At 41.1% G+C, this 22,494-nt stretch overlaps 1 protein-coding gene across 1 annotated transcript in view; it reads left to right on the forward strand.

Annotated features, from left to right (window-relative positions):
- Window positions 1-9,607: 9,607 nt before the first annotated feature.
- The window catches only part of chek1 (checkpoint kinase 1), a 33,467-nt gene continuing 20,580 nt past the window's right edge, over window positions 9,608-22,494 (forward strand). The window contains exons 1-8 of the mRNA XM_071362950.1: window positions 9,608-9,990; window positions 12,462-12,527; window positions 16,013-16,127; window positions 19,703-19,811; window positions 19,926-19,990; window positions 20,690-20,759; window positions 20,854-21,042; window positions 21,323-21,427. Coding sequence (XP_071219051.1) covers window positions 12,463-12,527; window positions 16,013-16,127; window positions 19,703-19,811; window positions 19,926-19,990; window positions 20,690-20,759; window positions 20,854-21,042; window positions 21,323-21,427 — 718 coding nt within the window. The 5' untranslated portion in view covers window positions 9,608-9,990; window position 12,462. The remainder of the gene's footprint in view (window positions 9,991-12,461; window positions 12,528-16,012; window positions 16,128-19,702; window positions 19,812-19,925; window positions 19,991-20,689; window positions 20,760-20,853; window positions 21,043-21,322; window positions 21,428-22,494) is intronic.

The following is a 22,494-nucleotide window of genomic DNA, read 5'->3' on the forward strand; positions in this document are numbered from 1 at the left end:
GAAGTAGATCTAGCTGGTCTGTCATAATATAATTGAGGCTGTTGATCTAGCTGGTCTGTCATAATATAAATGAGACAGTAGATCTAGCAGGTCTATCATAATATATTAGAGAATGTAGATGTAGATTGTCTGTCATAATATACCAGAGAGAGTAAATCTAGCTTGTCTTTCGTAATATAATAGAAATAGTAGATCTAGCTGGTCTGTCAAAATATAATAGAGACAGTTGATCGAACTGGTTTTTCATAATATAAAATAGACAGTAGCTCTAGCTTGTCTTTCGTAGTATAATAGAGACAGTAGATCTAGCAGGTCTGTCAAAATATAATAGAGACAGTTGATCTTACTGCTATGTCATAATATAAAATAGACAGTAGATCTAGCTGGTCTCTCATAATTTAATAGAGACAGTAGTTCTAGCTGGTCTGTCATTATATAATAGAGACAGTAGATCTAGCTGGTCTGTCATAATTTAATAGAGACCATAGATGTAGCTGGTCTGTCGTAATATAATATATATAATATATATAACTGTTCTTTCATATTATAGTAGAGACAGTAAATCTAGCTGGTCTGTCATAATATAGTAGAGACTGTAGATCTAGCTGGTCTGCCGTAATATAATAGAGACAATAGACAGAGCTGGTCTGTCGTAATATAATAGAGATAATAGATCTAGCTGGTCTGTCATAATATAATAGAGATAATAGATCTAGCTGGTCTGTCATAATATAGTAGAGGCAGTAGATCTAGCTGGTCTGTCATAATATAACTGAGACATTAGATATAGCTGTTCTGTCATAATATAAATGAGACAGTAGATCTAGCAGGTCTATCATAATATATTAGAGACTGTAGATGTAGCTGATCTGCCATAAAATAATTGAGACAGAGATCTAGCTGGTCTGTCGTAATATAATAGAGACAGTAGATATAGCTGGTCTGCCATAATATAATAAAGACAGTAGATGTAGCTGGTCTGTCGTAATATAATAGAGATAGTAGATCTAGCTGGTCTCTCAAAATATAATAAAGACAGTTGATCTTACTGGTATGTCATAATATAAAATAGACAGTAGATCTAGCTGGTCTATCATAAATTTAATAGAGACAGTAGTTCTAGCTGGTCTGTCATTATATAATAGAGACAGTAGATCTAGCTGGTCTGTCATAATTTAATAGAGACCATAGATGTAGCTGGTCTGTCGTAATATAATAGAGACAATAGACAGAGCTGGTCTGTCGTAATATAATAGAGATAATAGATCTAGCTGGTCTGTCATAAGATAATAGAGACAGTAGATCTAGCTGGTCTGTCATAATATAATAGAGACAGTAGATCTAGCTGGTCTGTCATAATATAATAGAGACATTATATATAGCTGTTCTGTCATAATATAATAGAGACAGTAGATGTAGCTGGTCTGTAATAATATAATAGAGACAGTAGATTTAGCTGGTCTGTCATAATATACTAGAGACCGTAGATATAGCTGATCTGTCGTAATATAATAGAGACAGTAGATGTAGCTGGTCTGTCATAATATAATAGAGACAGTAGATGTAGCTGGTCTGTCATAATATAATAGAGACAGTAGATGTAGCTGGTCTGCCGTAATATAATAGAGACAGTAAATCAAGCATGTTTTTCATAGTATAATTGAGGCAGTAGATCCAGGTGGTCTGCCATAATATATTTTAGACAGTAGATCTAGCTGGTCTCTCATAATATAATAGAGACAGTAGATCTAGCTGGTCTGTCATAATATAATAGAGACAGTAGATCTAGCTGATCTGTCAAAAAATAATACAGACTGTAGATGTAGCTCGTCTGTCGTAATATAATAAAGACAGTAGATGCAGCTGGGCTGTCATAATATAATAGAGACAATAGATCTAGCTGGTCTGTCATAATTAAGTAGAGGCAGTAGATCTAGCTGGTCTGTCAAAATATAAACGAGACAGTAGATCAAGCAGGTCTATCATAATGTATTAGGGACTGTAGATGTAGCTGGTCTGCCATAATATAATAGAGACAGTAAATCTAGCTGGTCTGTCATAATATAATACAGACAGTAGTTTAACTGGTCTGCCATAATATTATTGAGACAGTAGATCTAGATGGTCTGTCATAATATAAAAGAGGCAGTAGATCTAGCTGGTCTGTCATAATATAATAGAGACAGTTAATATAGCTGGTCTTTCGTAGTATAATTGAGAGAGTAGATCTAGCTGGTCTGCCATAATATAATTGAGACAGTAAATCTAGCTGGTCTGTCATAATATAAATGAGACTGTAGATTTAGCAGGTCTATCATAATATAATAGAGACAGTAGATGTAGCTGGTCTGCCATAATATAATAGAGACAGTAAATCTAGCTGGTCTGTCATAATATAATACAGACAGTAGTTTAACTGGTCTGCCATAATATTATTGAGACAGTAGATCTAGATGGTCTGTCATAATTTAAAAGAGGCAGTAGATCTAGCTGGTCTGTCATAATATAATAGAGACAGTTAATATAGCTGGTCTTTCGTAGTATAATTGAGAGAGTAGATCTAGCTGGTCTGCCATAATATAATTGATACAGTAGATCTAGCTGGTCTGTCATAATATAAATGAGACAGTAGATCTAGCAGGTCTATCATAATATAATAGAGACAGTAGATGTAGCTGGTGTGTCATAATATAATAGAGACAGTAGATCTAGCTGGTCTGTCATAATATAATAGAGACAGTAAAGCAAGCATATTTTTCGTATTATAATTAAGAGAGTAGATACAGCTGGTCTGCCATAATATTATTTAGACAGTAGATCTAGCTGGTCTGCCATAATATAATAGAGACAGTAGATGTAGCTGGTCTGTTGTAATATAATAGAGATAGTAAATGTAGCTGTTCTGTCATAATATAATAGATTTAATAGATCTAGCTGGTCTGTGATAAAATAGTAGAGAGAGTAGATATAGCTGGTCTGTCATAATATTGTAGAGACAGTAAATGTAGCTTGTATTTTGTAATATCATTTTAACAGTAGATTTAGCTGGTCTGCCATAATTTGAATGAGACAGTACATCTAGCTGGTCTGTCATATTATAAAAGAGGCAGTAGATCAAGCTGGTCTGACATAATAGAATAGAGACAGTAGATCTAGCTGGTCTGTCAAAATATAAAAGAGACAGTAAATATAGCTGGTCTGTCACAATATAAATGAGACAGTAGATCTAACAGGTCTATCATAATATTTTAGGGACTTTAGATGTAGCTGGTCTGCCATAATATAATAGAGACAGTAGTTGTAGCTGGCTCTGTCATAATATAAGTGAGACAGTAGATCTAGCAGGTCTATCATAATATATTAGGGACTGTAGATGTAGCTGGTCTGCCATAATATAATAGATATAATAGATCTAGCTGGTCTGTCATATAATAGTAGAGGCAGTAGACCTAGCTGGTCTGTCATAATATAATAGCTTTAATAGATCTAGCTGGTCTGTCATATAATAGTAGAGGCAGTAGACCTAGCTGGTCTGTCATAATATAAACGAGACAGTAGATCTAGCAGGTCTATCATAATGTATTAGGGACTGTAGATGTAGCTGGTCTGCCATAATATAATAGAGACAGTAGTTGTAGCTGGTCTGTCATAATATAAGTGAGACAGTAGATCTAGCAGGTCTATCATAATATATTAGGGACTGTAGATGTAGCTGGTCTGCCATAATATAATAGAGACAGTAGATCTAGCTGGTCTGTCAAAATATAATAGAGACATTAGTTGTAGCTGGTCTGCCATAATATTATTGAGACAGTAGATCTAGATGGTCTGTCATAATATAATAGAGACAGTAAATATAGCTGGTCTTTCATAGTATAATTGAGATAGTAGATCTAGCTGGTCTGCCAAAATATAATTGAGACAGTAGATCTAGCAGGTCTATCATAATATAATAGAGACAGTAGATGTAGCTGGTGTTTCATAATATAATAGAGACAGTAGATCTAGCTGGTCTGTAATAATATAATATTGACAGTAGATTTAGCTGGTCTGGCATAATATAATAGAGGCAGTAGATGTAGCTGGTTTGTCGTAATATAATAGAGCCAGTAGATGTAGCTGGTCTGTCATAATATAATAGAGACAGTAGATCAAGCTGGTCTGTCATAATATAATAGAGACAGTAGATCTAGCTGGTCTGTCATAATATAAATGAGACGGTAGATCTAGCAGGTCTATCATGATATAATAGAGACAGTAGATGTAGGTGGTGTGTCATAATATAATAGAGACAGTAAATCAAGCATGTTTTTCGTAGTATAATTAAGAGAGTAGATTTAGCTGGTCTGTCATACTATAATAGAGACAGTAGATGTAGCTGGTCTGTCGTAATATAATATAGACAGTAAATCAAGCATGTTTTTCGTAGTATAATTAAGAGAGTAGATTTAGCTGGTCTGTCATAATATAATAGAGACAGTAGATGTACCTGGTCTGTCGTAATATAATATAGACAGTAGATGTAGCTGGTCTGTCGTAATATAATAGAGACAGTATAACAAGCATAATATAGTAGAGACAGTAGATCTAGCTAGCCTGCCATGATATAATAGAGACAGTAGATCTAGCTGGTCTTTCGTAATATAATAGAGACTGTAGATGTAGATAGTCTGTCATAATATACTAGAGACAGTAGATTTAGCTGGTCTATCATAATATAATAGAGACAGTAGATGTAGCTGGTGTGTCATAATATAATAGAGACAGTAGATGTAGCTGGTCTGTCGTAATATAAATGAGACAGTAGATCTAGCAGGTCTGTCATAATATAATAGAGACAGTAAATAAAGCATGTTTTTCGTAGTATAATTAAGAGAGTAGATCCAGCTGTTCTGCCATAATATAATTTAGACAGTAGATCTAGCTGGTCTTTCATAATATAATAGAGACAGTAGATGTAGCTGGTCTGTCATAATATAAATGAGACAGTAGATCTAGCAGGTCCATCATAATATAATAGAGACAGTAAATCTAGCTGGTCTTTCGTAGTATAATTGAGAGAGTAGATCTATCTGGTCTGCCATAATATAATTGAGACAGTAGATATAGCTGGTCTGTCATAATACAATAGAGACAGTAGATCTAGCTGGTCTGTCATAATATAATATAGACAGTAAATCTAGCTGGTCTTTCGTAGTATAATTGAGAGAGTAGATCTATCTGGTCTGCCATAATATAATTGAGACAGTAGATATAGCTGGTCTGTCATAATACAATAGAGACAGTAGATCTAGCTGGTCTGTCATAATATAATATAGACAGTAGATCTAGCTGGTCTGTCATAATATAATAGACATAATAGATCTAGCTGGTCTGTCATAATATAATAGGCATAATAGATCTAGCTGGTCTGTCATAATACAATTTAGACAGTAGATGTAGCTGGTCTGTCATAATATAATAGATACAGTAAATGTAGCTGGTCTGTAATAATATAATATTGACAGTAGATTTAGCTGGTCTGGCATAATATAATAGAGACAGTAGATGTAGCTGGTTTGTCGTAATATAATAGAGCCAGTAGATGTAGCTGGTCTGTCATAATATAATAGAGACAGTAGATCTAGCTGGTCTTTTGTAATTTAATTGAGACAGTAGATCTAGCTGAACTGTCATAATATATTAGAGACTGTAGATCTAGCTGGTCTGTCATAATATAATAGAGACAGTAGATCTAGCTGGTCTGTCATTCAAAAATAGAGATAGTAGATCTAGCTGGTCCGTCACAATATAAAAGAGACAGTAGCGAAGTAATTATGATTTAGCAAATTAACACTGGAGTGATAGGTGTGCAGATGATGATGTGCAAGTAGAAGTACTTGTGTGCAAAAGAGCAAAAAAGTAAATAAAAACAATATGGGGATAAGGTAGGTAGTTGGATGGGCTATTTACAGATGGGCTGTGTACAATTGCAGCGATTGGCTAAGCTGCTCAGAGTTAGTGAAGTTAGTGAGGGAGATATAAGTCTCCAACTTCAGCAATTTTTGCAATTCGTTCCAGTCATTGTCAGTAGAGAACTGGAAGGAAAGGCGTCCAAAGGAGGTTTTGGCTTTTTGGATGACCAGTGAGATAAACCTGCTGAAGCGCGTGCTACGGGTGGGTGTTGCTATGGTGACCAGTGAGCCGAGATAAGACGGAGCTTTACCTAGAAAAGACTTATAGATGACCTGGAGCCAGTGGGTCTGGCGACGAATATGTAGCGAGGGCCAGCCGACAAGAGCATACAGGTTGCAGTGGTGGGTGGTATATGGGGCTTTGGTGACAACACGGATGGCACTGTGATAGAGTGCATCCAGTTTGCTGTGTAGAGTGTTGGAGGCTATTTTGTAAATGACATCGCCGATGTCAATAATTGGTAGGATAGTCAGTTTTACGAGGGTATGTTTGGCAGCGTGAGTGAAGGATGCTTTGTTGCGAAAAAGGAAGCCAATTCCAGATTTAATTTTGGATTGGAGATGCTGAATATGAGTCTGGAAGGAGAGTTTACAGTCTAACCAGACACCTCGGTATTTGTAGTTGTACGCATATTCTAAGTCAGAACCGTCCAGAGTAGTGATGCTAGTCGGGCGGGTAGGTGCAGGCAGCGATCGGTTGAAGACATGCATTTAGTTTTACTAGCGTTTAAGAGCAGTTGGAGGCCACAGAATGAGTGTTGCATGCCATTGAAGCTCGTTTAGAGATTTGATAACACAGTGTCCAATGAAGGGCCAGATGTATACAGAATGGTGTCGTCTGCGTAGAGGTGGTTCAAGGAATCACCCGCAGCAGGAGCAACATCATTGATACATACAGAGAAAAGAGTCAGCCCGAGAATTGAACCCTGTGGTAGAGACTGCCAGAGGTCCGGACAACAGGCCCTCTGATTTGACACACTGAACTCTAACTGAGAAGTAGTTGGTGAACCAGGCGAGGCAGTCATTTGAGAAACCAAGGCTGTTGAGTTTGCCGATAAGAATACGGTGATTGACAGAGTCGAAAGCCTTGGCCAGGTCAATGAAGACGGCTGCACAGTACTGTCTTTTATCGATGCCGGTTATGATATTATTTAGTACCTTGATCGTGGCTGAGGTGCACCCTTGACCAGCTCGGAAACCGGATTACACAGCGGGGAAGGTACGGTGGGATTCGAAATGGTCAATTCTCTGTTAGTTAACATGGCTTTCGAAGACTTTAGAAAGGCAGGGCAAGATGGATATAGGTCTATCACAGTTTGGGTCTAGAGTGTCACCCCCTTTGAAGACGGAATTTCGGACAATACGAAAGAGAGGTTGAACAGACTAGTAATAGGGGTTGCAACAGTGGCGCCGGATAATTTTAGAAAGAGAGGGTCAAGATTGTCTAGCCTAGCTGATTTGTACAGGTCCAGGTTTTGCAGCTCTTTCAGAACATCTGCTATCTGGATTTGGGTGAAGGAGAAGCTAGGGAGGCTTGGGCAAGTAGCTGTGGGGCGTGCGGAGCTGTTGGCCGGGGTTTGGGTAGTCAGGAGGAAAGCATGGCCAGCCGTAGAGAAATGCTTATTGAAATTCTCGATTATCCTGGATTTATCGGTGGTGACAGTCTTTCCTAGCCTCAGTGCAGTGGGCAGCTGGGAGGAGGTGCTCTTATTCTCCATGGACTTTAGTGTCCCAGAACTTTTTGGAGTTAGAGCTACAGAATGCAAATTTCTGTTTGAAAAGGCTAGCCTTTGCTTTCCTAACTGACTGTGTGTATTGGTACCTGACTTCGCTGAAAAGTTGCATATCGCGGGGACAATGCTATTGCAGCACGCCACAGGATGTTTTTGTGCTGGTCGAGGGCAGCCAGGTCTGGGGTGAACCAAGGGCTATATCTGTTCTTAGTTCTACATTTTTTTTTAAAGGGGAATGCTTATTTATGATGGTGAGGAAATTACTTTTAAAGAACAACCAGGCATCCTCTACTGACGGGGATGAGGTCAATATCCTTCCAGGATACCCGGGCCAGGTCGATTAGAAAGGCCTGCTCGCAGAAGTGTTTTAGGGAGCATTTGACAGTGATGAGGGGTAGTCATTTGACCGCGGACCCATAATGGATGCAGGCAATGAGGCAGTGATCGCTGAGATCTTGATTGAAAACAGCAGAGGTGTATTTGGAGGGCAAGTTGGTCAGAATAATATCTATGAGGGTGCCCATTTTTACAGATTTATGGTTGTACATGTGTAGGTTCCTTGATCATTTGTGAGAGATTGAGGACATCTAGCTTAGATTGTAGGACGGGGTGTTAAGCATATTTACCTTTAGCCTTTGCTTTCCTAACTGACTGTGTGTATTGGCTCCTGACTTCCCTGAAAAGTTGTACATCGCAGGGACTATTCAATGCTAGTGCAGTACGCCACAGGATGTTTTTGTGCTGGTCGAGGGCCTGTATAATTATTTCAAGCAAAGATATCCAGTTTAGGTCACCTAACAGAACGAACTCTGAAGATAGATGGGGGGCAATCAATTCACATATGGTGTCCAGGGCACAGCTGAGACCTGAGGGTGGTCTATAACAGGCTGCAACAGTGAGAGACTTATTTCTGGAGAGATGGATTTTTAAAAGTAGATGTTCGAATTGTTTGGGCACAGACCTGCAGGCTATCTCTGAAATAAACTAAAGTAAAACATTAAATAAAAAGTAATAAAATAACAATAACGAGGCTATATTCAGGGGGTACCGGTACCGAGTTAGGATGCGGGGGTACAGGTTAGTCGAGGTAATTTGTACATGTAGGTAGGGGTAAAGTGACTATGCGTAGATAATAAACAGCGAGTAGCAGCAGTTTAAAAAAAAGGGGGGGGGGGGTGTCAGTGTAAATAGTCCGGGTGCTCATTTGAAAAATTGTTCAGCAGGCTTCGGGGTAGAAGCTGATAAGGAGCCTTTTGGACCTAGACTTGGCGATCTGGTACCGTTTGCTGTGCTGTAGCAGAAAGAACAGTCTATGACTTGGGTGACTGTGATATATGTTTCAGTAAGATTGGATTTTTGTAAAAATATCATTTGTTATCAACTGTACTGCAGGGATGGAATGTAAGTCACAGAAAAATGAGGTGGTGGTCGCAGCTGAAGAGAGGTATTTGGGTGCGAGACTTGACATCAGAAGATTTGCAGGGAGTGTCCTATCCTTTCAGGCCTGAGGTTTTTTTATTCAACCTTTATTTAACTAGGCAAGTCAGTTAAGAATAATTTCTTATTTACAATGACAGCCTACCGGGGAACAGTGGGTTAACTGCCTTGTTCAAGGGCAGAACGACATATTTTTACCTTGTCATCTCAGAGATTCGATCCAGCAACCCAACTCTCTAACCACTAGACTACCTGCCGCCCCAGGACCAAATATATTTAAATAGTGGAGTAGTGTGGTGGGTTTTTAGTGGTAGGGTGTTTGTTTATTTATTAATACATTTATTATTATTATAATTATTTCAAGCAAAGAATAAGGCAGTTATACTCCAGTCTAGTAGGTGGCGGTAATGCAATATTTATTGGATGCTAAACGCCTTTAAACCTTATTGAAGAAGAAGATTTGACGACTTGCACATGCGCAGTTCGGCGTGAGAAAACCGTTAGACCCGACGACGTGTTCCTACGCATGAGTTTAGCTAGCTAACTTCGCCATGACATCGCCTACAAGTGTGATCGGGGACTTCTATTGGAGAAGCAGTTTTAGCCTATCTTCATACTGTACTGTCTTTGGAGGTGTCTATCTATGGTACAAACTCTGTGATTGTAACCTCTGCCTTCTCTTTTACTTCCGTAAACATACCGTTTACAGGAACTGACACTGTAGTAAATACCACCAGAACGGAAGTCCATGTAGCGCGCCAAATTTGTTGTGCAGCTGCGTTGGAGTTAACTTCGCTTTCAAGATTTTAGATAATATATATATATATAAATGCTGATAAGGAACCAGGACTGCTGAAAGACTCAAGGTAAACAACACACGGTCATGTGGCCAACACAGACTAGTTTGCGCTTACTTGACAGGAATTGGGGAGAGCTATTAAAGCCAACGTCAGTAAGGTTTAGACAAAGTGTGGTTTTGTTAAAACAAAGTAAATTGACTAGCTAGCATGTTTGGCAACGCGTATTTTAGCTAACTGACGTGCATTTCAATTGTTGTCGATATTGTATAGTTTAATACTTCGGTTAGATATAGAATGACTTACCGCGTTTACATACTCGTCGGTACTAGGAAACTCGGGCATTTCCTACTTGCTAATTGGTTGTAGTTATACACGTTGAACCAGTTTGCAAGTCGGACATTTCCGATTTTCCAAGTTCCGACTAGTACGTGAACGCGGCAACAGTAAATTTAAACTACGGTATAACTGAACCAGAATCTGCAGAGGAGAGGGTGAATGACTGAGGAGAACCTCTCACCTGTGCACAGATTCTGGTTCACCGTATAACGTTACCTGTCATATAGCGAACTAAATTGATAATGATATTGCTTCCTATTGTAGTTAGTCATGTTAACGTTAGTGTTGTTTTGGGTACTAGTTGGCTATGCAGCTAGTGACGTTGGCGCAGGTTTGTGCAAACTAGCTAGCCAGTAGCGTTAGCATTGGTTTTGGTTGGCTTGGTTTAGCTAACTGCCTTTGTTAATTAAAAGCAGCTAGAACAGATTATTTACAGTCACGGGCTTGGATGGATTGGTACAGAGAAGCTCAGAGCGGTGTTCGAATACTCATACTAACCGTACTATTTGTGACGTAAATTCAGTATGTAGTATACTTATTGGTCATAGTGTGGATATAGTCAGTATGCCAAACGTTCCTGGATGTCGTACTAAATTCTCCAAAATACGAAGTATACAAACAGTGGACACTATTTCTGCACTTTTAGAGCCCATAATACAATTCTTCCTAAGATGGGCGTGGCTTCACGTTTCCGACGAGTGAATACAAATTCATTGCTTTAACCAGTTATGACAAATGTAAAGAAATGTTGAGCAATGTAATAAAGTAATAACTTTTTAAATCAAAATTACATTTTATTGGTCACATACATGTAACCGATGTGAAATGACTAGCTAGTTAGCGGTGCTGCGTGCTAATAGCGTTTCAATCGGTGACATCACTCGCTTTGAGACCTTGAAGTAGTGGTTCCCCTTGCTCTGCAAGGACCGCGGCCTTTGTGGAGCGATGGTTAACTATGCTTCGTGGGTGTCAGTTGTTGATGTGTGCAGAGGGTCCCTGGTTCGCGTCGCGGTCAGATGGAGGGATAAACTGTTACATACACATAGGTAGCAGATGTTATTGTGAGTGTAGTGAATTGCTTGTGCTTACAGGTTATGTTGGATGACAATTTGTTAGTTATGGTATCCTTATGAACCGCGTATCATTACAGCAGTATGTAACGGTAACGGTAATATATGTAAGCTAGCTACCTAACGTTAGTTGGCTACTATTAAATAGATCTTGCCAGTATATTAACTATGTGCTATCCAACTACCTACATTTTATTGATTTGATTAATCTCGTCATTCTTAGATTAGGTAAATGGTGGTGTAGTGGTCCTGCGTTTCAATGGACATTGTTAATCCACTCTGGCTATCTACTCCGATTTCGGAGCACTCTCGTCTGTGTGCCAGAGCGCAGAATATTGGATGAATGTCCAAACGCTCAACACCCATTGAATATAACCAGTGCCAGTAAATGTCGGCAAAAAAAACGTAATTAAATTGTTGCCAGCAGCACAGTTAGTCACCAACGCTCAGGATAACATGAAAACAGTCTAACCAGCTCTGCTGGGGCGAGTAAAATGGTCAGTGAGGTGTTCTCTCATTTGTGTCTGGAAGTAGCTAGCAAGCTAGCCAACGTTGGCCAGTTAGCTTGGGTGCTTGACTGCCGTTGTGAAGTCAATCCTGCTCATTGGCCAGTGTGCATACTGAACGCTCTGAATTTACGAACAGAACAGAACAATCTGACAACGCTCTGAATTTACGAACGCCTAGAGCGCATTCTGGCACTCCAGATTGAATTTACGAACGCCTAGAGCGCATTCTGGCACTCCAGATTGAATTTACGAACGCCTAGAGCGCATTCTGGCACTCCAGATTGAATTTACGAATGCCTAGAGCGCATTCTGGCACTCCAGATTGAATTTACGAACGCCTAGAGCGCATTCTGGCACTCCAGATTGAATTTATGAACACACCCAAAATCGTAAAATGTCGAGCTAGTAATTTGTTTTGCTAGCAATACGTTGCATAGCAACAGCATCATCTTCCGGTAGACAGGTGAAGCGCTTGTACGCTCAACTGAAAGGATACCGTTCAGATACAGTATACTAAAATGAACTAATAGTATACAGTATGTTAGTATGGGTATTCGAACACAGCTCATGACTTGCTATCAAACATACTTTCTAACGTGTGTGCGCACATGCATACATGCAGCATGGCGGTACCTTTTGTGCAGGACTGGGACCTGATCCAGACGCTGGGAGAAGGAGCATATGGAGAGTGAGTACACACACAAATTGTATGGTTGAGAGGGACGAGGCAAAAGGAATGGCAAATAAGTCTGGCTGCACAACCGATTGGCAAACGTACTGCAAATTTAGAAATCCTGTGACTAAACTGAATAAAAAGAAGAAACTACACTATGAAACAGAGATGAAGAATGATAGTAAAAAGCTTTGGAGCACCTTAAATGACATTTTGGGCAAAAAGACAAACTCGGCTCCATCATTAATTTAATCAGATGGCTCATTCATCACAAAACCCTCTGATATTGTCAATTACTTCAATTATTTTTTCATTGGCAAGATTAGAAAATTTAGGCATGAGATGCCAGCAACAAAAGCTGACAGTGCACCACCGGTCAAAAGTTTTAGAACACCTACTCATTCAAGGGTTTTTCTTTAGTTTTTACTGTTTTCTACATTGTAGAATAATAGTGAAGACATCAAAACTGTGAAATAACACACATGGAATCATGTAGTAACCAAAAAGTGCTAAACAAATCAAAAATATATTTCATATTTGAGATTCTTCCAATAGCCACCCTTTGCCTCTCAATCAGCTTCATGAGGTGGAATGCATTTCAATTAACAGGTGTGCATTAAGTTAATATGTGGAATTTCTTTCCTTCTTAATTTGTTTGAGCCAATCAGTTGTTGTGACAAGGTAGGGGGGTATACAGAAGATAGGGCTTGTTCTTTTTACCAGATAGGGCTTGGTCTTTTTACCAGATAGGGCTTGGTTTTTTTACCAGATAGGGCTTGGTCTTTTTACCAGATAGGGCTATTTGGTGAATTCCAAGCCCTATTTGGTAAAAGACCAAGTCCGTATTATGTAAAGAACAGCTCAAATAAGCAAAGAGAAACGACAGTCCATCATTACTTTAGGACATGAAGGTCAGTCAATATGGAACATTTCAAGAACTTTGAAAGTTTCTTCAAGTGCAGTCGCAAAAACCTTCAAGCTCTTTGATGAAACTGGGTTTCATGAGGAACGCCACAGGAATGGAAGACCCAGAGTTACCTCTGCTGCAGAGGGCAAGTTCATTAGAGTTACCAGCCTCAGAAATTGCAGCCCAAATAAATGCTACAGAGTTCAAGTAACAGACACATCTCAACATCAACTGTTTAGAGGACACTGTGTGAATCAGGCCTTCATGGTCAATTGCTGCAAATAAACCACTACTAAAGGACACCAATAAGAAGAGACTTGCTTGGGCCAAGAAACACGACCAATGGACATTAGACTGGTGCAAATTTGGTCTTGAGTCCGAATTAGAGATTTTTGGTTCCAACCACCATGTCTTTATCAGGCGCGGTGTGGGCAAACGGACGATCTCTGCAGGTGTATTTCCCACCGTAAAGCCTGGAGGAAGAGGTGTTATGGTGTGGGGTTGCTTTGCTGGTGTCACTGTCAGTGATTTATTTAGAATTCAATGCACACTCAACCAGAATGGCTACCACAGCATTTTGCAGCGATACGCCATCCCATCTGGTTTGGACTTAGTGCGACTATCATTTGTTTTTCAAAAGGACAATGATCCAACCCACCTCCATGCTTTTGTAAGGGCTATTTTATCAAAAGGAGAGTGATGGAGTGCTGCATCAGATGACCTGGCCTCCACAATCCCCCGAGCTCAACCAAAATGAGATGGTTTAGGATGTGTCAGACAGCAGACTGAAGAAAAAGCAGCCAACAAGTGCTCAGCATATGTGGGAACTCCTTCAAGATAATTGGAAAAGCATTCCAGGTGATGCTCGTTAAGAGAATGCCAAGAGTGTGCAAAGCTGTCATCAAGGCAAAGGGTGGCTATTAGAAGAATCTCATATAATATTTCGATTTGTTTAACACTTTTTTTTTGGTTACTACATGATTCCATATGTGTTTTTCATAGTTTTGATGTCTTCACTATTATTCTACAATGTATAAAAAATAAAGAAAAACCCTTGAATGAGTAGGTATGTCCAAACTCTTGAGAGAGAGAGACACACACACACACACACACACACACACACACACACACACAGGTATTTGGCTAAGGTGTATGTTAACCTCCGACTTCAGCTGTGTGTGTGTGTATATATATTTTTAAATTTAAAACACAGGGTGTGTCTATGGAAAAATACACTTTTAAAAACTTTGTCCAATTGATTGGTCGAATGAAGACTGCTTTTTTGTTTTTGTCAGACTGCCCTAGCCAACTTGAATGCTAGGTGTCTTTGCAGACTATCAACAGTAGCCAGCATGTTGCTAGTATGTATGTCTCAGCCAGTAGATTTATTATTTTTGCTTCGGACTGCTTGCATGTGCTTTAAGGCATCGCCTCATGTACTGCTCGAAGTTGAGTCTCGGGAGTGTGGTCGTGCTTGAATGGCCAAATCATATTGCTCAAATGCTAATAGCATGACATTTCCGTGTGTAGTCTTCAATGGTAGACTTCGCAGGGAAATGTTGAACTGGAATGCAAAAATCTGTTAAAGTTACTGGCCCCGAGATGTTTTTACTGGCCCCGGGCTAGCGGGCAATTAATGTCGGACACTGGATGCTAGCTAGCTAGTAACAGGAACGCTACAAGCTAAATCACCAGCTAGTGATATGTAGAGAAATGTTGTTTATTTCTTCCAACCATCTCCCTGTCTATCAGTCTGTGTCTGCCCCCCGTGTTTCCCAGTGCGTCTGTGTCTGCCCCCCGTGTTTCCCAGTGCGTCTGTGTCTGCCCCCAGTGTTTCCCAGTGCGTCTGTGTCTGCCCCCCGTGTTTCCCAGTGCGTCTGTGTCTGCCCCCCGTGTTTCCCAGTGCGTCTGTGTCTGCCCCCCGTGTTTCCCAGTGCGTCTGTGTCTACCCCCCGTGTTTCCCAGTGCGTCTGTGTCTGCCCCCCGTGTTTCCCAGTGCGTCTGTGTCTGCCCCCCGTGTTTCCCAGTGCGTCTGTGTCTGCCCCCCGTGTTTCCCAGTGCGTCTGTGTCTGCCCCCCGTGTTTCCCAGTGCGTCTGTGTCCGCCCCCCGTGTTTCCCAGTTCGTCTGTCTGCCCCCTGTGTTTCCCAGTGCGTCTGTCTGCCAGCGTGTGTGGCCGCCCCCCGTGTTTCCCAGTGCGTCTGCCCCCCCCCCCCCCGTGTTTCCCAGGTAAACATTGCTCGCCAATGGTAAGATAATTTTGGACTATTGATAAGTGTCAGTTGGGAGGTAGATTGAACACCTTCTTAATGCTCATTTTGTCAGAAACACCTACAGCCTCGAGTGATCACTATGGAGCACATCAGCAAGAGGCCACTCCATAAAGGGCCAAGTGTTCAGTTTGAGATTTAGCCTATGACTGTTGTGGATAGAACTTCATCGCCCTCTAGTGGTCATACTTAATAGGACTATGTTCTGCATTGTGAATTTATGTGATTTTTTTTTTCTCGTTCTATCGGTTTAATGGAAAGCAGATTTTTTTATTTGTCACATCCCTAGTGTGTGTGGTATTTATGGTGTGTGTGTGTGTCTCAGGGTGAGGCTGCTGGTGAACAGACAGACAGGAGAGGCTGTAGCGGTGAAGGTTATTGATACGTCTCAGGGGAAGGAGTGTTCTGAGAACGTCAAGAAAGAGATCTGCATCAACAAGGTACCTGTCTGATTGTCTGGTATGTCTGTCTGGTACAAGGTTGGGGAGTAACGGATTACATGTGACGGGATTGCAAAAAACGGTAACTGTAATCCGTTACTTTACCAGCTAAAAAATTGATACAGATACTTTAGAAAAATCTAGATGATTACTTTTAAAATGTTTGCGGAAAAAAACTTCTCTGTTTTCTCAGACATTTTAAATCAGCATTGAAAAAGGCGCAAGCTAAGTTTGTTCCACCTGAGCGAGTCTGACCACAAGTCAGAGACCACTATGATGACACACCAAATGGGTTTGATGGATGGCAGAAAAAGAGCAGGAATAGTCACTTTTCGGCGAAATTTGCCGTTTTTAATCCAAAATGGGTGACCTACGTGATTCGTTGTTTATCCAATGAAAAAAGTTTGGGCGGGGGGGCTTTTAATCACTACTAGCTGTAAGTGACCGAGTGATGCGCTTTTGGAGCAATACTGACTCTATCCAAGGCTCAGCCAATCGTTCACATAATAGATTGCAGCACCCGACTGAAGAGAGATGAGACAACCAGTTTGCTAGTTGTACAGCATCAGCGTGCACTCTGGAAAGACCGCAGAGAGTAGAAAGGCTGTTTGGCAGTTACAGCAGCGCATCCCCTGAACGATAACGAAGAGGTAACGTTAGGTGAGACACCTGACTACGGAGACCGGGGTGAGAAGGTGATGAAGCGTACTTCATGAGCTGTAACCGAAAAACAACTGACATTTGGAAAGTTTGAGCTGAGGGAGAAAGTGTGGTGGAACAAGTATGATTTGCATTGTTCAGTGTCTTGTTAGCTGGATCGAATTCTCCGTTAGCTAGCCAGAGACATGTTGAGCAACAGTAGCCAACTTAACTGATCAAATAATTGCGTTTATGGTGTGAAAAATTTGCTGGCTAAGTGTCAGACGGCTAACGTTAGCTAGCTAACGTTACAACATCAGATTTAAAATCTATTTTTCAAGAGCGTCCTGGCCAAGATGGGCAGCACCAAGTCATTACAAAAATTACAGACAGACATCATGAAAAACTACAAGTAATCTAGTAAAAAACGTTTCATTCACAAGAGCATAACAAAAAAAAAACAGCAAATGAAAAACATTGACAGGTCAGGGAATCAGCCTCAAAATCTTTCATCAGTGATTTAAGAACACCAATCGGGACAAGTTCTTCCAGTTTAAAAGTATTTTGTAAGGCGTTCCAATACGATGGCGCAGAGTACATAAAAGCCCTTTTACCAAATTCAGTTCGGACATTTAGAACAGTTAGCAGGATAAAGTCCAGAGAACGAAGAGAGTACCCACCACATTTCTGAACAATAAAAACGCCCAAATTAAAAGGTTGTAAACCCAAAATGGCTTTGTAAATAAAAGTATACCAGTGACTTAGCCTACGAGTGACTAGAGAAGGCTAGCCAACCCTGGTATACAAAGTGCAGTGGTGCGTAATGGTTTTGCAGTTTAAAATAAATCTCAAAGTGCCATGGTAAAGAGTGTCAATTGATCTCAAACACTGAGCGGAAGCATTCATATATAAAATATCCCCAGTTGGCTTTTCATAGCCGAGCATTCAGAGGTCGAGACTAGAGGTCGACCGATTAATCGGAATGGCCGATTTTTAAATTAGGGCCGATTTTCAAGTTTTCATAACAATCGGTAATTTTGGACAACGATTTTGTCGATTTTTATTAAGAAAATATGTATATATATTTTATTTTTACACCTTTATTTAACTAAGCAAGTCAGTTAAGAACACATTCTTATTTTCAATGACGGCCTAGGGACGATGGGTTATAACTGCCTTGTTCAGGGGCAGAACGACAGATTTTTACCATGTCAGCTCAGGGATTCAATCTTGCAACCTTGCGTTAACTAGTCCAACGCTCTAACCACCTGTCTCACGAGGAGCCTGCCTGTTACGCGAATGCAGTAAAAAGCCAAGGTAAGTTGCTAGCTAGCATTAAACTTATCTTATAAAAAACAATCAATCAATCATAATCGCTAGTTATAAGTACACATTGTTGATGATATTACTAGCTTATCTAGCGTGTCCTGCGTTGCATATAATCAATGCAGTGCGCATTTGCGAAAAAGGACTGTCGTTGCTCCAACGTGTACCTAACCATAAACATCAATTCCTTTCTTAAAACCAATACACATATTATATATTTTTAAACCTGCATATTTAGCTAAAAGTAATCCAGGTTAGCAGGCAATTGTGAAATTGTGTCACTTCTCTTGCGTTCATTGCACGCAGAGTCAGGGTATATGCAACAGTTTGGGCCGCCTGGCTCATTGCGAACTAATTTGCCAGAATTTTACGTAATTATGACATAACATTGAAGGTTGTGCAATGAAACAGGAATATTTAGACTTATGGGTGCCACCCCTTAAATAAAATACGGAACAGTTCTGTATTTCACTGAAAGAATAAACGTCTTGTTTTCGAGATGATAGTTTCCGGATTCGACCATATTAATCACCTATGGCTCGTATTTCTGTGTGTTATTATGTTATGATTAAGTCTATGATTTGATAGAGCAGTCTGACTGAGCGATGGTAGGCACCAGCATGCTCTTAAGCATTCATTCAAACAGCACTTTCGTTTCCTGTTTATGACTTCAAGCCTATCAACTCCCGAGATTAGGCTGGTGTAACCGATGTGAAATGGCTAGCTAGTTAGCGGGTTGCGCGCTAATAGCATTTCGAACGTCACTCGCTCTGAGACTTGGAGTAGTTATTCCCCTTGCTCTGCATGGGTAACGCTGCTTCGAGGGTGGCTGTTGTCGATGTGTTCCTGGTTCGAGCCCAGGTAGCGGCGAGGAGAGGGGATGGAAGCTATACTGTTACACTGGCAATACTAAAGTGCCTATAAGAGCATCTAATAGTCAAAGGTATATGAAATACAAATCGTATAGAGAGAAATAGTCCTATAATTCCTATAACTACAACCTAAAACTTCTTACCTGGGAATATTGAAGACTCATGTTAAAAGGAACCACCAGCTTTCATATGTTCTCATGTTCTGAGCAAGGAACTTAAACGTTAGCTTTCTTACATGGCACATATTGCACTTTTACTTTCTTCTCCAACACTTTGTTTTTGCATTATTTAAACCAAATTGAACACGTTTCATTATTTATTTGAGGCAAAATTGATTTTATTTATGTATTATATTAAGTTAAAATAAGTGTTCATTCAGTATTGTTGTAATTGTCATTATTACAAATAAATAAATAAAAATCGGCCGATTAATCGGTATCGGCTTTTTTTGGTCCTCCAATAATCGGTATCGGCGTTGAAAAATCATAATCGGTCGACCTCTAGTCGAGACAGCAGGTGCGGTAGAGACAGAGAGTAGAAAACAGAAGGTCTGGTATGCCTGCCTGCCTACCTGTCTGCCTGACTTATGTCTTTGTCGTTAATTTATCATCTGAACAAAAATATATATTGGTCATTGTTTAAATTATTATTATATATATTTTTTTTTAAATCGATGACCAATATATCATACATTTTTTTGCTTTCTGATGGATTTCTTGGTTGTGTGTTTTGTTACAGGTTCTGTCCCACCCTAACGTAGTGCGTTTTTTCGGCCACCGGAGGGAGGGGCCGACTGTCTACTTGTTCCTGGAGTACTGCAGCGGTGGAGAGCTATTCGACAGGATTGGTGAGACTGACAGAGCCAGCAGCCAATCACAGCACTGAGATTGGCTGATTGGATCCTATCACAGGCTGGGGGCCATCTCACACTTAAACAACTCTACTTCTCTCTCTCTCTCAGAGCCTGATTTGGGGATGCCAGAGAGAGAAGCTCACAGGTTTTTCCAGCAGTTGATAGCAGCTGTGGTGAGTGACAGTTATCTAGGAGGGTTAGAGGTCGGGGTTAAAGGGTCTACACACGTTAGGTAGGCAGATAGAGTGTAGCGCGGTGTTGTTGCAATGTCCTTTTTTCTCAATACGCTCCGGCATTCGATGTACTTCTGTGCTACCTGAAAAGTGAAACGCGCCGTATCCTTGCGGAGCTGTGAGGGTAGTGTTGTCGCTTGGTTCCTTGATCTATATGCTATTCATTATAGTAGCAGATACAATCTCAGGAGGACGGTCACGTGCGCCAGCAAGGCAGAGGTCCCGAGTTCACACCAGGTATGGGCCGGATTGGGAGGAAGTGGTACTCCCGAAGCAATCAGCATCCTTTACATAGGCCTAGCTATTCTTTAAATATGCAGGGGCCCTAGTGGTCGGGGGCCCTAGTGGTTGGGGGCCCTAGAGTAGACTTGCAGTCTTGATCGTCCATGGTCTTCTGTAGCTCAGTTGATAGAGCATGGCGCTTTTGGGTTTGATTCCCGGGACCACCCATATGTAAAATGTCATTTTAGATAAAAGCATCTGCTAAATGGCATATACTAGATTTAATCACTCTCTCTCTCTTCCCCCGCTTGCGCTCTCTCTCTCTTCCCCCGCTCGCTTTCTCTCGCTCTCTCTCTCTTGCGCTCGCGCTCTCTCTCTCTCTCTCTCTCTCTCTTCCCCCGCTCGCTCTCTCTCTAGGAATATCTCCACAGTGTAGGTATCACCCACAGAGACATCAAGCCTGAGAACATTCTCCTGGACGATAAAGGTGTGTGTGTTTTGACTCAGTGTGTGTGCTAGTTGTGCTGATTTTACTTTGACATAATGGTGTATACTGTGTTCTGCTACATGTGTGTGTGTAGATAACCTGAAGTTGTCAGACTTCGGTCTAGCTACGATGTTCCGTCACCGTGGGCGAGAGCGGCGTTTGAACAGGCTGTGTGGAACGCTTCCGTACGTCGCACCTGAGCTGCTCAGCAAATTAGAGTTCAGCGCTCAACCAGCTGACATCTGGGCCTGTGGCATCGTCCTCACCGCCATGTTGGCTGGAGGTAAGGGTGGTGTGTGAACTCAAATACGACACAACGACAAGGTTCCAGTTTAACAACGTTTACTCAATCGTATTAGTACAATACATGGTTTCCATTGCACTCAGGCCAGGCTCATCTGCAACGAGACTCCTGCGCATGCACACTAATAACAGAGTGATGGCACCGTAATAACAGAATATAGGGATACTTAAAATATGAACTTAACAGTTTGTGTGACGTTGTCATTGGAAAGTTGCTCTGGAACCTCTGTGTGTGTGTGACAGTGTTGCTATGGTTACAGAGTTGCCGTGGGACCAGCCCAGCGAAAGCTGCCAGGAATATTCTGATTGGCTGCAGAAGAAGACCTACCTCTCCCCCTGGAAGAAGATTAAACACACACCCCTCAGGAAGACCCCCACTATAGGTCCCCCCCCCCCCCCCGTAAGACACTGTAACTACTATAGACCCCCCCCCCCCAGTAAGACACTGTAACTACTACAGGTCCCCCCCAGTAAGACACTGTAACTACTATAGGTCCCCCCCCCCAGTAAGTCACTGTAACTACTATAGGTCCCCCCCCCCAGTAAGTCACTGTAACTACTATAGGTCCCCCCCCCCAGTAAGACACTGTAACTACTATAGCCCCCCCCCCCCCCCCAGTAAGACACTGTAACCACTATAGACCCCCCCCCCCCCCCAGTAAGACACTGTAACTACTATATAGTAGTTGTGACACTGTAACTACAATGTGACACTGTAACTACTATATAATATACTATATACTACTATAACTACTACTATAGGTCAGTCTAGAAGGTTGTCTGTGTCCATACTCCATGGTTCTATGTGTTTGTGTGTGTGTATATATATATATATAACACACACACAGTGGGGAGAACAAGTATTTGAAACACTGCCGATTTAGCAGGGTTTCCTACTTACAAAGCATGTAGAGGTCTGTCATTTTTATCGTAGGTACACTTCAACTGTGAGAGACGGAATCTAAAACAAAAATCCAGAAAATCACATTGTATGATTTTTAAGAAATTAATTTGCATTTTATTGCATGACATAAGTATTTGATACATCAGAAACTTTTGTTTGCAATTACAGAGATCATAAGTTTCCTGTAGTTCTTGACCAGGTTTGCACACACTGCAGCAGGGATTTTGGCCCACTCCTCCATACAGACCTTCTCCAGATCCTTCAGGTTTCGGGGCTGTCACTGGGCAATACGGACTTTCGGCTCCCTCCAAAGATTTTCTATTGGGTTCAGGTCTGGAGACTGGCTAGGCCACTCCAGGACCTTGAGATGCTTCTTACGGAGCCTCTCCTTAGTTGCCCTGGCTGTGTGTTCCGGGTCGTTGTCATGCTGGAAGACCCAGCCACGACCTATCTTCAATGCTCTTACTGAGGGAAGGAGGTTGTTGGCCAAGATCTCGCGATACATGGCCCCATCCATCCTCCCCTCAA

This window comes from Salvelinus alpinus, chromosome 24 (genome assembly GCF_045679555.1).
Source record: "Salvelinus alpinus chromosome 24, SLU_Salpinus.1, whole genome shotgun sequence".
Classification (NCBI taxonomy): domain Eukaryota; kingdom Metazoa; phylum Chordata; class Actinopteri; order Salmoniformes; family Salmonidae; genus Salvelinus; species Salvelinus alpinus.